Raw genomic sequence first — 13996 nt, forward strand, 5'->3', positions numbered from 1 at the left:
GATTGAATTTTTAAAAAGGATAAATATATTGAAATAACTGTAGCATATCCCTGAAAATAATTATACTGCCACCTGTGCATTTTTTATGAGGTGTAAAGATAAATCAAAAGACTGCTAGGTTACACAAGTCTATTATCATCTGCTGAAACTGAAATCTGGTGTAAGACAAAGGGACTTACTCCATAGGATTTGTTACCATACCCCAGAATTAACTGGTGCTGGCGGTATCAGTGCAACCATTATTGGTGATGGATGTCACGCTACACTGTTTTGGTATCAGGACAAAAGTGGAAATGGAGGAGAGGTCTGGAAAAATTTCCGTAAGGTTTTAGCAATAAGTAAACAAACACAAAAAGAATGAATACTTAAGACCCACTGAACACATTAAGGTCAAGGATTTCAAAAGTTAATCCACTTTTCTTCCCCCAAGAGTTTATTTTTGGTAAAAGGCAGAAAAATTAGTTTTTCTACAAGGGAAATCTGCTTCTAAATGATAATTTGAAAATCTTGATATATATTATATATTAAAAAAGACACACAAAAATAACGAAGAAGTGGGAATAACAGATTAGGTACTGTAACTTTATAAAGGCTTGCCTAAATCAAGAAGCAGCACACACACACCTAATTTATGCAAACTAAAAATGTATATAAACAGCACAATACTGTGATACTGGATCATGATACATTACCTGTACACATAACTACTACTGTTATTAATAAACCTTTGGGACACTCAGTTTTATGCCCAACAAGACATCAGTAAGTCTTTAAAATCTTCTCTTCCTCCTTTATGGGAGGGTATTTCTAGACACTAATTTTCCCATCTAATATTCAAACATAGGAAACCGATTCCACAAGGTGCTTTAATTGATGAGACCTCAAGTGCTGTTTTCTCTTGAATTTTTGGATAGTAAACAGTCCACGGGGACCACACACAAATACTATGACAGAAGAGTTGGTACATTAAGTCTTTTGATGGGACTTGACTGGTGACAAAGCTTTATGACATGCTTGAGCAACGCACTGAAGGGGATCCCATCTGAGTTAATACTTTGTCCAACCACTGTAGAGGTCCATTCAGATGAAGTTCAATCCAGCAAGGAGTGCTTGTTACTGTCTGCCTTCTGTTAAAAGAATGCAAGAAAATAATTATGAAATTAAAAGAATAACATGGCTATGGAAGAATTTAGATAAATCAAAAGGTTGTATCAATATATACTAAAACCTAGATTCTTTTCTGACAGAGTATCAAGTTTGCATATCTACTATTTTAAAAACTGTTTAATCCTCAAAGTACTTATGTGACTTTTTTTCTTTTAGAGAGAAAAAAAACACTGTTTTCCCCTCAAATTAAAATTAGTAGAGTAACCTTATATTTACCGTCCAAAATGGGACACCTTTAAGAGAGAATGTAGTCACTATAAATAATCACTGCCAGGGCAAGAGACGTAAACCAGCACTGTCCCAAGCAAACCAGAATATATAAAGTCACCCTACTTATTAATCATCCACAGCATAGAAGATACTCAAATAGCAAATGAAGTCCAAATGGAATAGGATTCAAATTTAAAGTATAGCAAAACAAAAGAGAATTCTGACCCAAGCTTATCACAGAACGTTAAGAGTTGGGGTTCAACTTTCCCTGACAAAGTCAACAACCAACATCCCTTTTAGCAAAATCATGCAGGCTTTTACTAAGAAGCACCTTTAGTACTTCAAACAAAATGAGCTACCCTCTGGGAATCGCAAATTGTTCAATGACATCCTGTCACTTCCACATACTGATTTTAGTTCTTACTTATTATATACAGTAAGTCAGTAAGTCTGCTTGCTTCTTCGACGTGACAGCCCTTCAAACATGAGAAAAGGCCATTATCAACTGTTCACCTCCATGTGACACATGCTCAATATGATTTAAAACTGTATTTCAAAGGATGTGGTTTTCTGTAGCAGATGGTGTCAGTGCCCCACTATACTCTTCAGATTTTCAGTGTTCTAGTCTAGCCAATTTCCAATTGTAGGCATCTGCATTTCTGTGCCTGAGAACTTCTCTGCTCCGTCCACATATATAGCAGATCAGAAGTGCCAGGAAATTAACATCCCCAGGAATAGACCTCAAGCAATGACACAGGAATTGGCATTTAAAGGTCCAGTTTCCCTTCCCTCTGGGTGGGATAATTCTGTGTGTTCTTTACTGTTTTCCGAAGTTTTCCTAAGGGAACAGCTCTAGTGACCCACCCACTAGAGTAGATGGGTTAAGAATGGTACTGGCTGCCTTTCCTCCCTACCTCTCTTCCCTACTTCCTCCTTCCTGACCAGTGCTCCCTCCATTTCCTGAATAAACTTCTTGCATGCAAACCCTTGTCTCAGGGTCTGAGACACACATTATGTGTCCCCCAACTGTTTATTCGTTTCAGTACTAATTCACTTAACTGAGACATATTTCTCAATTAACTATGAATTCTTTACACATCTATGTTTCCTGCTTACTACATGTCCTGATTTTTACGCTAAGCAATCAAGCTGGCAGTAAAGAAACTAAAAGATAGTTTTAGAAATCCAACCATTAGATCTATCTCCTCCGCACCAGTGTCATTAAGGATAAAAGGTTCCACAGTTCACAGATATATGGGTATTTGATTTATTTTGATCTGTAAATGTTAAAGGAAACTACTTTATTATCCAAAGTAGATGTACCTGACTCCATTATCCATGAAAACATACTGTATATTACTGCTTCTCATATAGATTTTAAATTAGCTCTGGGTTAAAGAACAGCAGAGTCCACAGTGAATGAAGGGCAGTATCTCTCTCTACCAATCAAAACTGGTCTTAACAGGAGACCCACAGATATACATGGAATTCTCCCTGACCTATGCAATTCATATCTAATTCCACTGAATTTCTACCATGTTCTTCAACATTATGATCTTTTGAAGAGAAAAAAAAAATGTCTGACCTAATAAACTGGTATCAGATGGTACTATCTGAATCTAATTTTAATATCAACTATCAATCTAATTTAATATCAATAAAATCTAATTTTATTAACAATTTGATAATTTGTTATCAAAGGGAAAAAAACCCTCAGCATTCTTTGAAGTTATCACATCTCAAAGGGGAAATGATTAAAACAAAAGAGAGCTACAGCAAAGTCAAAAAGTGAATTCTTCTACTAACATAACTTGGACAAAATAGTGACAAGTCTTCATTCTAGAATATACATACATAACACATATATTTATAAAAGTATTCAAACCAGTAGATCTCAAATCTCACCATCACAAAATTCATACACCTCACAAAACTTAATACAGGGAATCAAGTTCAAATGAAATGAAATAAATTCTGAAGAAGGGCCCAAACTGCTGAATGAAACAGGAGTACTATTACCATTCTATATGAATATCTTCTTAAGCAGACATTCAGACAGTAAGCAATGTGAACTGAAGAAAGACTAAGTATTTCACTTATACTTTCATTCTTTAATACGCTGATGAAGTATTCCCTGTCTTTGCTGTGGAATCCAATCAACTGTTTAATTTATCAATAGCGTAATCTATCTTACCCCTTGATGACAGATTAGCTTTGGTAAAACTCAATTACATAACTGCTACTTACTATCCTTAGAGAAGAGGTTAAGAGTCAAGCAGAGCTTTCCTCAAGTCCCGTCTCTACCACTTAGAATGTGTCCTTGGGCAAACTATCAAATCTTTTCTAAGCCTATTTCCAAATAAATATTAGTCTGGACCATTTTTTACCTTAGAAAGATTGCAACCTTATAAAGAAAGGATAAAGACAGCAACAGTAATTCTTAGCCATGTTGAAAGGCGTGAGATACTGCACCTAAAACACAGCACAGTGCCTGGCACCTAACAAGTACTCCCTTCTATTACTGAATGAAGTTCCACCTTTTAACCTTATACTGAAGTTGTCTCAACTTATTTGTCCAGCCTTATTCTTCTTTACTTTCTATACTCCAGTCAAACTGAACTGTACTCTACTGCCAGGATCATCACTTCCCACCCCACAAACCTGTGACTACCGAAATCCTAGGCATCTTTCAGAACCCAGACCCTGTGTCATCACTACCTCCCCCAGCCCCAGCGAAACATCTCTCCTTCCATGAACTGACATAACCCTTCCAATATGCCATTTATGGTATTTAACACTCTGCATTCTATTACAGTACCCATCCATACACGTTTTAATTCTTTGTTCCATAATGCCAGCACAGGAATTTGCAACAGTTTTGAATCCAGAGGCCTCCAACTTTCTTTTGTTATTTTACATAAAGATCTGCTGACTCTATAAACCTCAAGGAAAATAAATACACATGAACTTCAGAAGATACAAAGAATGAAAGAAAAAAGAATTACGTTGTGGAAATTTAAGAACCGAATATGTATTTCATACCGGTATTCTGCTCCCCACCCTTTCACAAAACTCATTCTTATGGTGCACATTCTAGTTAGCTGATACACGGCTTCAAAACCCTGATTAACAGACTGAGCCAGAAGAGCAGCAAATTCCTGGTTGTTGAAGATCTTCAGGTTACAGCCTACGATTGAGAAAAAGATTTAAAAATTATGTAAAAAGAATATTACTATTAGAAAATCATTTTAAAAGGGCTACAGATTTTAGAATATGAGCATGCAAATCATCTCCTGATTCCTAAAAGTAATAGCAAAGAAAAACTCAGCAAGTTGATACAATAGGTTTATTTACATTGTTGTATCCATACCTGGTGGAATTTTACACACTGTTGCAGGGTGCCAGCCATATCTCTGATTACAATTGGGGCTCTGCACAAAGATTGCACTATCACTTAGGCACTCAGCAAAAACTTCTCCACCTATGTAATATAAGCGCACTCCTCTTCCTAAAACAAAATATATATGGAATCAGTTTTACAACATTTACTATTTCAGCATGACTTTCAAAGAGTCTTCTCAGAGGATAGTAAAATGACATAAAGTATTTTGATGACTTTTTCCATAGCTATGCTTTTTTGAAATCTAACTTTGAAACATACCACTGTACATTTTTCCAAGTATTTTTTTAAAAATGATTTTATTGATTTGTAAAGATAATACGTGCTTATCAAAAATACTTAAGCAACGCAGAAAAGTGAATGGATAGCAAAATAAAGAATTTTATACAAATTACAGTTATTTCTAAATAAATAAAAGAATTCATTTGAAGGAATTAACTAATGTCTGGATTAATATGCCTTCATTATAATAAACAGTATTTCTTTAAAGAGCCCACTATGGTTAAGAAAAAAGGTAATAAAAATTATCAAGAGATCAGAGTCATCTGCCCCTTTTATAACTATATATATTATGGGGGCAACTAGGTCCCTATTTATATAAGCAGAATTAGATAAGAAAAAATTATATTGGGAGATTTTAATATACCTTTCAGAATTTGACAGATCAAATATATACATAAAATATGAGCAGATCAAATATACATAAAATATTAGCAATACAAGGATTAAAGAAAAAATTGTGAAAAGCAGAAATCTAAGATAGCACTTAAGATTCTCACCCCGGTGTATTTATCTTCTCAATTATTCAATCAAACACTAATCTACATACTGCTTAAAGGGATTTTTCAGATGTAATTAAGTTCTCAAATCAACTGACCATAAGAAACTAAGACTACCTTTGGTGGGCCTGACTTAATCAGGTGACAGCCCTTAAAAGGGACTGGGCTGGCCCTGGTGAAAGTGATTCAAAGTGTGAGCAACAGGAATTCAACACAACAGAGTCTTCACTGCTGACTGTGAAGATGGAGGGGGCCACGCAGGGGGCCTCTAGTTGCTGATAGCAGCCTCTAGCTTACAGTCTGCAGGAAATGAGGATCTCAGTGCCACAACTTCAAGGAAGTGAACTCTGCAATAATCACCTGTGAGCTTGGAAAAGGACCTCAAGCTTCAGATGAGAGCACAGCCCAGCTGACCCTTTGATTTCCCTTTGTGAGACCCTGAGGAGACTCCTAACCCACAAAAACTGTGACACAGTAAATTTGTGTGGTTTTAGGCTGGTAAATGTGTGGTAATATGTTACGCAGCAAAAGAAAATTAATAAAAACCAACAAGCCAGATTTACTACATAAATATGGAACCTGGTGCCCAGTTCTCTTAATGACTACATAATACTTATGTAAAAAATAAAGTTGTTCACTTGACCATTAGGAAAACATTAAGTCCAAAAAGTAGAGATTTTTCAGGCTATAGTTTCTGATCAAAAGCACCCAATAAACTAGAAATCAAAAGTAAAAAAAGATAATCCAATAATTACAGCACTCTAAAATTTTGTACAGAAGTAAATAAGGTAGGGTAAACCTTTTGTTATATGTTTATGCAGAGCCCTAATTAGAACATGGAAAAATCAGAACTGTTTTACTGAAAAGAGGGCAGATATTCAGAGGCCTTCCTCACCTATAAGATACCTGAGTACCTTAGGAAGATGATATAAAATATACACATCAAGCAAGATTTGAGAAATTCCACATGGAGCCAACTAACAGACCTCTGAAGTCACTAGCACTTTGCAATATCACATTGACTGTTTAGTGATCAGCATTATTTCTCATAGGAGGTGATGGTTAATTAAATGAACAGAAGCAAATTATTATCAAAAGAAGTTACTTTAAGGTGATGAGAACTATGTTAGTTATTTTTGTGGCGCTCAAACTATTTTTTACCTCATTGTCAAAAAACTACTGACGACCCAAAGAGTTGTTGTTTATGTGGATTACATCTATGCAAACTTACCATATTATGTGTGAAAACTGAGATTCAAAAAAATTAATTCATTTGAAAATCAAAATAATAAACCCACTACATATTAACATAAACAAGTTTGTGAAAAATAACTATTTTGCAAACCAAAGAAAAAATTAGTGAGAAGAGTAGCAATGTTTTATATTTTTGCAAATATCCTTAATGTCTGGCTTAAGAGAAGACAGTAGAATTCTCATCAGAGTCTACGTTTAATTCCTTGCAAAATCGTAAGCCTTGTAAGCCTCTGGAATACTTCACTGTACAGTCAAGAGAGAACAAGAGTGAAAATGGCAAACAGCATCTTAGTACCACTGTGAAAATTGTTTTTACCTCACCAACTTGCTGAAAGGGTGCCTGGGATTACCACATTTTGAGATTCTATGAATTATTTTTGAACAAATTAAATGGTCGTTCTTGTTTTAGATATCCTGCATCAGATTAACAGTGTGCAGATCTGACATATGAATTCACTGAAAGGGGGAAAAAACTAGGAGATGTAAACAAACTGAAAAAAAAAACTCATGATTTGTTAGAATTACATCCCTAAAATCTGAACATGACAATTTTATGACTGGTAGAGGCTCAGCAGAGTAAAGTTATTTTAACACGTATTTATTGAAGGACTTCCCAGTATCGAGGGTGCCAAATTAACAGAAGCTCAAGATAAAAGTTCACAGACAGAAGGATCACCAGGATCTACTAAAAGCTGTGAAGCTGTGCACTTCAACATGACTGCCCTTAAGGTGGGAGAGAGAAGGCAGGCTTTTTTGCACACAATCTCTTGATGTGGTAAACCACATAATGCTCACATTATGAGTATATGGCACTGGTTTTTCACATAAGGGAAAAAAACATACCTATATGTCTTCTTGTCATTTCTACTGTAGCATTTCTGTTGACGTTAGAGAGTAAACCTAGGCAGAACCTCTCTGAATTTGATGGATCTGTGAAGCCGTCTACGGTGAGTGAGGGCTGTGATGCATGGAAGGTCTCTCCAACCCTCTGGTTTAATTCGTAATACGCTATTGAACACCAAAATGCAGGTTCTGAATAAGTAACAGGCTGCAAATCTGGGGCAGAAAAAACAAACACATAAAAGAAATGTGTGTGAATAATTCAAGCCACCTCAAGCCAAGAATAGACTGAATATCATCACCTTTACATGTTCTATGCCAGCCTACACTGGCAACAGCCCAGGAAACAGACTTAACATCTACATCACGAACTCCAGATTCCAAAGAGCACTCCAGATTTTCAATTTCTCAAATATCCCCTATCTCATTAAGTCATTCTAATCTTCAAACAGCTTTCTTAGACTTTATGGTGGATCATTTATTCTAACAGTAGTTTTACCCTGCTTGTGCCACAGTCAATTTGCATTATAAAGTTAATTTTGGGTAGGACAGAGTAGAACAAAGCTGAAGCAAAGATTAATGAGTCAAAAGCCACAGGGGAAAAAAAGATGTCATGATAGGATACAAAATACAACATATTTTTGACATTTGTCTATTTTAACATGAGATTCTCACTGAGTTACCCTAGTTACAAAAATAGAAAACCCAAATATACACAAGAAACAGAAAGTAATAAAACATACAAAAAAAAAAAGAAAACATACAGTATGCAAGTGGAAACAGAATATAAATCAAAAGAATCTACATATTTCATGGGAAAATGAGGATCACATGTATTTAAGTGCTGTCATTTTGATTAAAATGCATCATAAGCAATATCATGGGAAAAAAATGACAATTTTGTAGAACAAATTCCAATGTGTAGAAACTGAAAAGGAATTGTGAAATAGTGAGGTAAAATGAAGACCAAGAATAAACTACAGACCGTATACACACATATATACATATGTATTAGCTATCACATATATATATCATCTCCCACACTACATGTACATGTGAGTGATATATGTCTATATATATTTATACACACATCTCATATGAATAATGGCTATTATAAAATACATCAGAAACTAAATATATACATAAAAATCTAGCCATATAAGAACATTTTTCATGAATATGATTTCCATGAATAAAAAGATTATTAACTTCTTGTATGTGCCAGGAGAAAAGAGTTTTAGTAATATTGAGGCACATTATCAGTATCATTTTTAGAAAGCACTAAGTTGAACAATCATTTGATTATTCGCTGGGATCTCTTTCTCATATATATGGAAAATAATTACCAGAAAGGACATTTAATTAAAAAGGTATAAAAACAGTAGGGGAAAAGTATTTGCAACTTACCCAAACTATGATTAACAGGGGAAAGAGTAGTAGGAGATAGTTCTGCTGGAGATCCTGAAACAAAAGATTCAATTTTAAACCAGCTGTAAAAGTATTTCCATAAGTTCTAACCAAATAAATAATAAAACTGATTGTATCTGGTTGTAATGGTCACAGATGATACACAGATAATTTACATACCAAGGATTCAAAATATACAACTGCTTAATGCAAGTTTAATTTTGGAAGCTTCAATAGATAAAAGATACAAAAAAGTCCTGGCTTCAAGCTACCCTCTTCCAAAGGCATCCAATGTTGCCAGTTCTTTGTGTACCTTTCCAGAAATATTCTTCAAACCATATAATATATTGTGTTCTGTGCCTCCTGCTTTTTATGTACAAATGGTAACACAGTTCTGAACTTTGCTTTTATATTACTTATTCTATCAGAGATGTTGATGTGTTTCCCTTTTACTTATGTATCTATTTATCCATCCATCCATCCATTCATCTATTAGCTGCATAACATTACATTATGGAATATTATGATCCCATATTGATGGATATTCAGGTTATCTTCAATCTTTTGCTTTAAGAACCAAGATTCCAATAACTAATCTCGCACACTATGCACATTCTCAATTGTATCTTAAGGGTAGGCTCTAAAAGAGAAACTGCCAAATCAAAGGGTTGTCCATCTGTAATTTGATAAATTTTGCCAAAATTGTCATCTATAGAGGTTGTACCAGTTTACATTCCCAGCAACAACATAAATAGGGGAGGCTCATGTGCTATTGTTGATAAGTAAGAACAAGGTCTTAACAAGTATAGTTTTAATTTGTATCTCTCTTATAAATGACACTGAGCAGTTGAATACTTGTTTATATTTTATTTCCTTCCTGTGAATAGTCTGTTCTTTTCTTTTGCTCAATTTTCTATTGTGGTGTTGATCACTTTTCTCACTGATTTACAGAAGGCTCTTTATTGTTTTAGTGATATTAGTCCTTTCATGGTATGGGATGTAAATATTTGGTCATCTGGCTTATGATTCTTCATCCCAATTTTGACTAAGCAGTATTAAAAAAAACTTTTATGTGATATAATTTACCAATCATTTTGGGGTATGTCACATTTTGATAAAACAGTGGTGATACCAGAAATTCTTGGCTTACTCTTAACTTTAAGGAACTACTTCTAGTATTTGCCCATTAAGTATGATGCTGGCTGTGAGGATGAGAGAGAGAAAATTCTTTATTTAGGAATTCTGAATCAATAATCGTATGCAATACTGGTCTGCAGATTTATGTTGCAAGCACAAATGTTACGCTGTCTCATAAAGACAAGCTAGAAGATTTAAGTCTTTTCTATGCTCTGTAACAGTTTATTTAAACTACTTAGCATTGGAATAACACATTCTTTAATATTTCAGTAGAATTCCCATGTGAAATTCTTTGCAGTTAAAAATTTTCTAGGGTTTATTCTAAGACACTTCTCTATTGCTTCTATGAAGGTTGACTGTTCAGGCAGCTCTATTTCCTGGAGTCAGTTTCAGTAAATTATATTTATTAGAAAAGTATTCATTTCTTCCAGTTTTAGGTAAACTTGCTAAAATCTAATCAAGAAAATAAGGGAGGAGGGGGCACAAACACATAAAATAAAATAAGAAAAAGAAGGAAGAACCACAGACACAAGAAAAACAGTGACTGAGATTACTTCACTCAATTTCATGCAACTAAATTTTAAAACATATTTGTTGTAAACTGTTGTTAAATAATATTATAATTGTAGGAAAAATTTTGTTTTCTTATCATTATTCTCTACATATTTTGAAAATGTTACCCAAAAAAGCATGACTTACAGCCCCCAAGCTTTAAAAATATAGCAATGGCATAGATGTAGAATAAGGTCAGATGCCCCCTGTGGACCTCTCCCCTCTCCACACTATAACCATGACCTAAAATACCAGGCAACACAGGTGAAACAGCAATTTCCACATAAACAAATAAATCAAAAATAAAGAACAGGTGATAATGATTTTTGAGAAGACAGAACAGCCTTCCATAACAAAGTTCTTATGTTCTTTTTTTATTCTTCAGTTTGAAAAATCTGTTGGCAAGTCACAACAGGTACAGCTATGAAAGGTCAAAATATATTTAGAACAATGAACTAAAACTCACTGCTGTTTCCTGAAGCTGAGATAAAATAAACAAAGCCACTATTAGAAATGGAGGAAACTGCCCAATTTTTCATCTTTTAACTGTTTACTCCCTCTATTAAATACTTATAAGAAGTGACTAGTAGAGTCACAGTTCATTAATTTAGACTAAGAGGAGTCCAGTCAGATGTGATAAAAGTTAGAACTATATATTATGAAAAGGAAAGTCGATTAAAATCATATATAAAATTTTTAGAAGTTAAATTAAGCTAAAAATTTATTAGCTAACAGAAGTTTTTAGAAACTTTTTTCTTAAACAGAGCCAGGTTAAATGATGATTAACCTATTAGTTATTCGTACATACATGCTTCTACTGAAGTCTGGAACTTCCAGTTATGAGAAGTAATGATCTCACTATTTAAAGCTAGTTTCTATTACTTGCAGCTAAAACATCTAGAGAAATCCTTGTGCACATAACCTTGCATACAAGTTCGCAGGTATTTGTAGGATACATTTTTTCAACAAGGAAATGTTAGATCAAAAGGAATGTGAGGTTAAACTTTTATAAGTACCAAAGTACCCTCCCAAAATGTTTAGACCCACCAACAGTTTATGAGCGTTTCTTCATGCCATGTCACTACCTTCTGACATATAACAATTTGAAAGGTTTAAATGGGGCAACTCTGATATTTAAAAATTTTACTTATTTTTATTTTGTTATAAATAGTGCACTCATGTTCTTTATGTCCCTTTTCTATTAACTACTGTCTTTTTCCTCTTTATTTGTAAGTTTTAAATTTAGAAATCAGTTATTAGGCTTGTCATACATTTACAAACATTTCCCCAAGATTTTTGGTTTGTTTTGGTAGGTCGTTCAAGGTTAAAAACAAATTTTTATAACATTATTTTTTAGAGTTTTAGGTTCACAGCAAAATTGAGCATAATTTACAAGAGTTCCCATATACCCATACATGTATAACCTCGCCTGCCATCAGAGTCGCGTGCCACAACGTCAATTTATTGTAACTGAGGAACCTACACAGACATCATTATCACTCGAAGCCCTTAATTTACATTAGGGTTCATCCTTGGTTCTGTACTTTGTACAAATTTTGACAGATGTATAATGACATGTATTCACTGTTGTAGTTTCATACCAAATAATTACACTTCCCTAAAAATCTTCTGTGCTTACCTGTTCATCCCTCCCTGCCCTCTAGCCCCTAGCAATCACTGATCTTGTTACGGTCTCTATAGTTGTTTGTGCCTTTTCCGGAACATCACATAGCTGGAATCATAAAGTATGTAGCCTTCTCAGATTGGCTTCTTTGACTTGTAATATGCATTTAATGTTCCATGTATTTTCATGCCTTTATTTAGCAGTTTTCATTTTAGCACTGAATAACATTCCATTGTCTGGATATGCCACAGTTTATTTATTCATTCACTTACTGAAGGACATCTTGGTCGCTTCCAAATTTTGGCAATTATGAATAAAGCCACTAAAAACATCCATGTGCAAGTTTCTGTGTGTACATAAATTTTCAACTATTTTAGGTGAATACTAAGGAGCATGACTGCTGATCACATGGGAAGAGTATGTTTAGTTTTGTAAGAGTCTGCCAATCTGTCTTCCAAAGTGGCTGTACCATTCATTTTGCATTCCCATCAGCAATGATCTTGTTGCTCCACATCCTTGGCAGAATTCAGACTTTGATCATTCTAACAGGTGTGTAGTGGTAACATTTTAAATTTTATATATTCAAATTTATCAACCTTTTCTTCTATGGTTTTATATGTTGCATAGTTCTTGCTCAGATTATTTTAAAAATTCTTCAATGCCATGTCCTAGAAATTAGAGTCTCATTTTTTAATTTAAGCATTTTCTCTAAATGGAATTCATTTTGGTATGAGATAAGTTACATGCTTAGTATCTATAACTTTTTGAGAAATATTAAAATTACTTTGAATTTCTTGAGCAAAATTAACGGCAAAGAAATGTATATTTTACTTTTATAAGTTTCAGTGTGTTAACTAACCATAAGTTACTATCATTCAAATAAGAAAATAAAAATACTTATTCTTTCAAAAGGCATATATGGAAGAACAGGAAAGTTAAAGGCCTTAAAATCATTTAGTTTTATCTTCTTTGCATTCATATTACAGAGATAATCCCGAAGAACTAAAATTATCTACGATTTTGTTTTTATACCAAAAAAGGCTTAAACATATGCTTTAAAAGAATCTCATTTACTGAATACACAGACCAATCGCATTCACAAACCCTTCAAAAAACTGAGAATCACGATGGATTATTCCTTCAACCATATCCCTACCTAATCACCAAACAAGTCTTACCTCAGCAATATATTGCAAAGGCAGGCATTTCTCCCCATGTCATCTGAAACGAGCCAGAGGAAGTCTAGTGCAGTAGTTCAGAACAGAATTTCTAGAATCTGAGATCCTAGGTGCAAATTCCTCTGTCACTTTCTACCTATCTTTCTATGATGTTCATTGCAGTACTGTTTTTTATGAATTACATATAATGTTTAAAGTTTCTTGTTTTACCTGTTTATTTTTTATAATGAACATCCACTTGTTGCATAATTCAAAATGCTGCATTATAATTTTAACCTGTAAAATACTGTTTAACTTTTATTTGACATAGAACGGTAAAAATGAGATTAAGCAAAAATAAAAGAAATAGGTACTATGTCAATTCCACTTTAAAAATACACACTTCCTTCATGTTTCTTTATTATGTTCTATGTATTTCCAAATTTTCTACAAGCATGAATTATGTTCA

At 33.9% G+C, this 13996-nt stretch overlaps 1 protein-coding gene across 2 annotated transcripts in view; it reads right to left on the reverse strand.

Annotated features, from left to right (window-relative positions):
• Window positions 1-555: 555 nt before the first annotated feature.
• The window catches only part of SMAD2 (SMAD family member 2), a 96164-nt gene continuing 82723 nt past the window's right edge, over window positions 556-13996 (reverse strand). For both annotated transcript variants that reach the window (XM_060310224.2, XM_030867875.3), the window contains 5 exons: window positions 9058-9111; window positions 7654-7866; window positions 4748-4885; window positions 4420-4564; window positions 556-1127 (listed from right to left, as the gene is read on the reverse strand). In XM_060310224.2, the coding sequence (XP_060166207.1) occupies window positions 1004-1127; window positions 4420-4564; window positions 4748-4885; window positions 7654-7866; window positions 9058-9111 (674 nt within the window). In that variant the 3' untranslated portion in view covers window positions 556-1003. The remainder of the gene's footprint in view (window positions 1128-4419; window positions 4565-4747; window positions 4886-7653; window positions 7867-9057; window positions 9112-13996) is intronic.

The sequence above is a fragment of the Globicephala melas genome, chromosome 13 (genome assembly GCF_963455315.2).
Source record: "Globicephala melas chromosome 13, mGloMel1.2, whole genome shotgun sequence".
NCBI lineage: Eukaryota > Metazoa > Chordata > Mammalia > Artiodactyla > Delphinidae > Globicephala > Globicephala melas.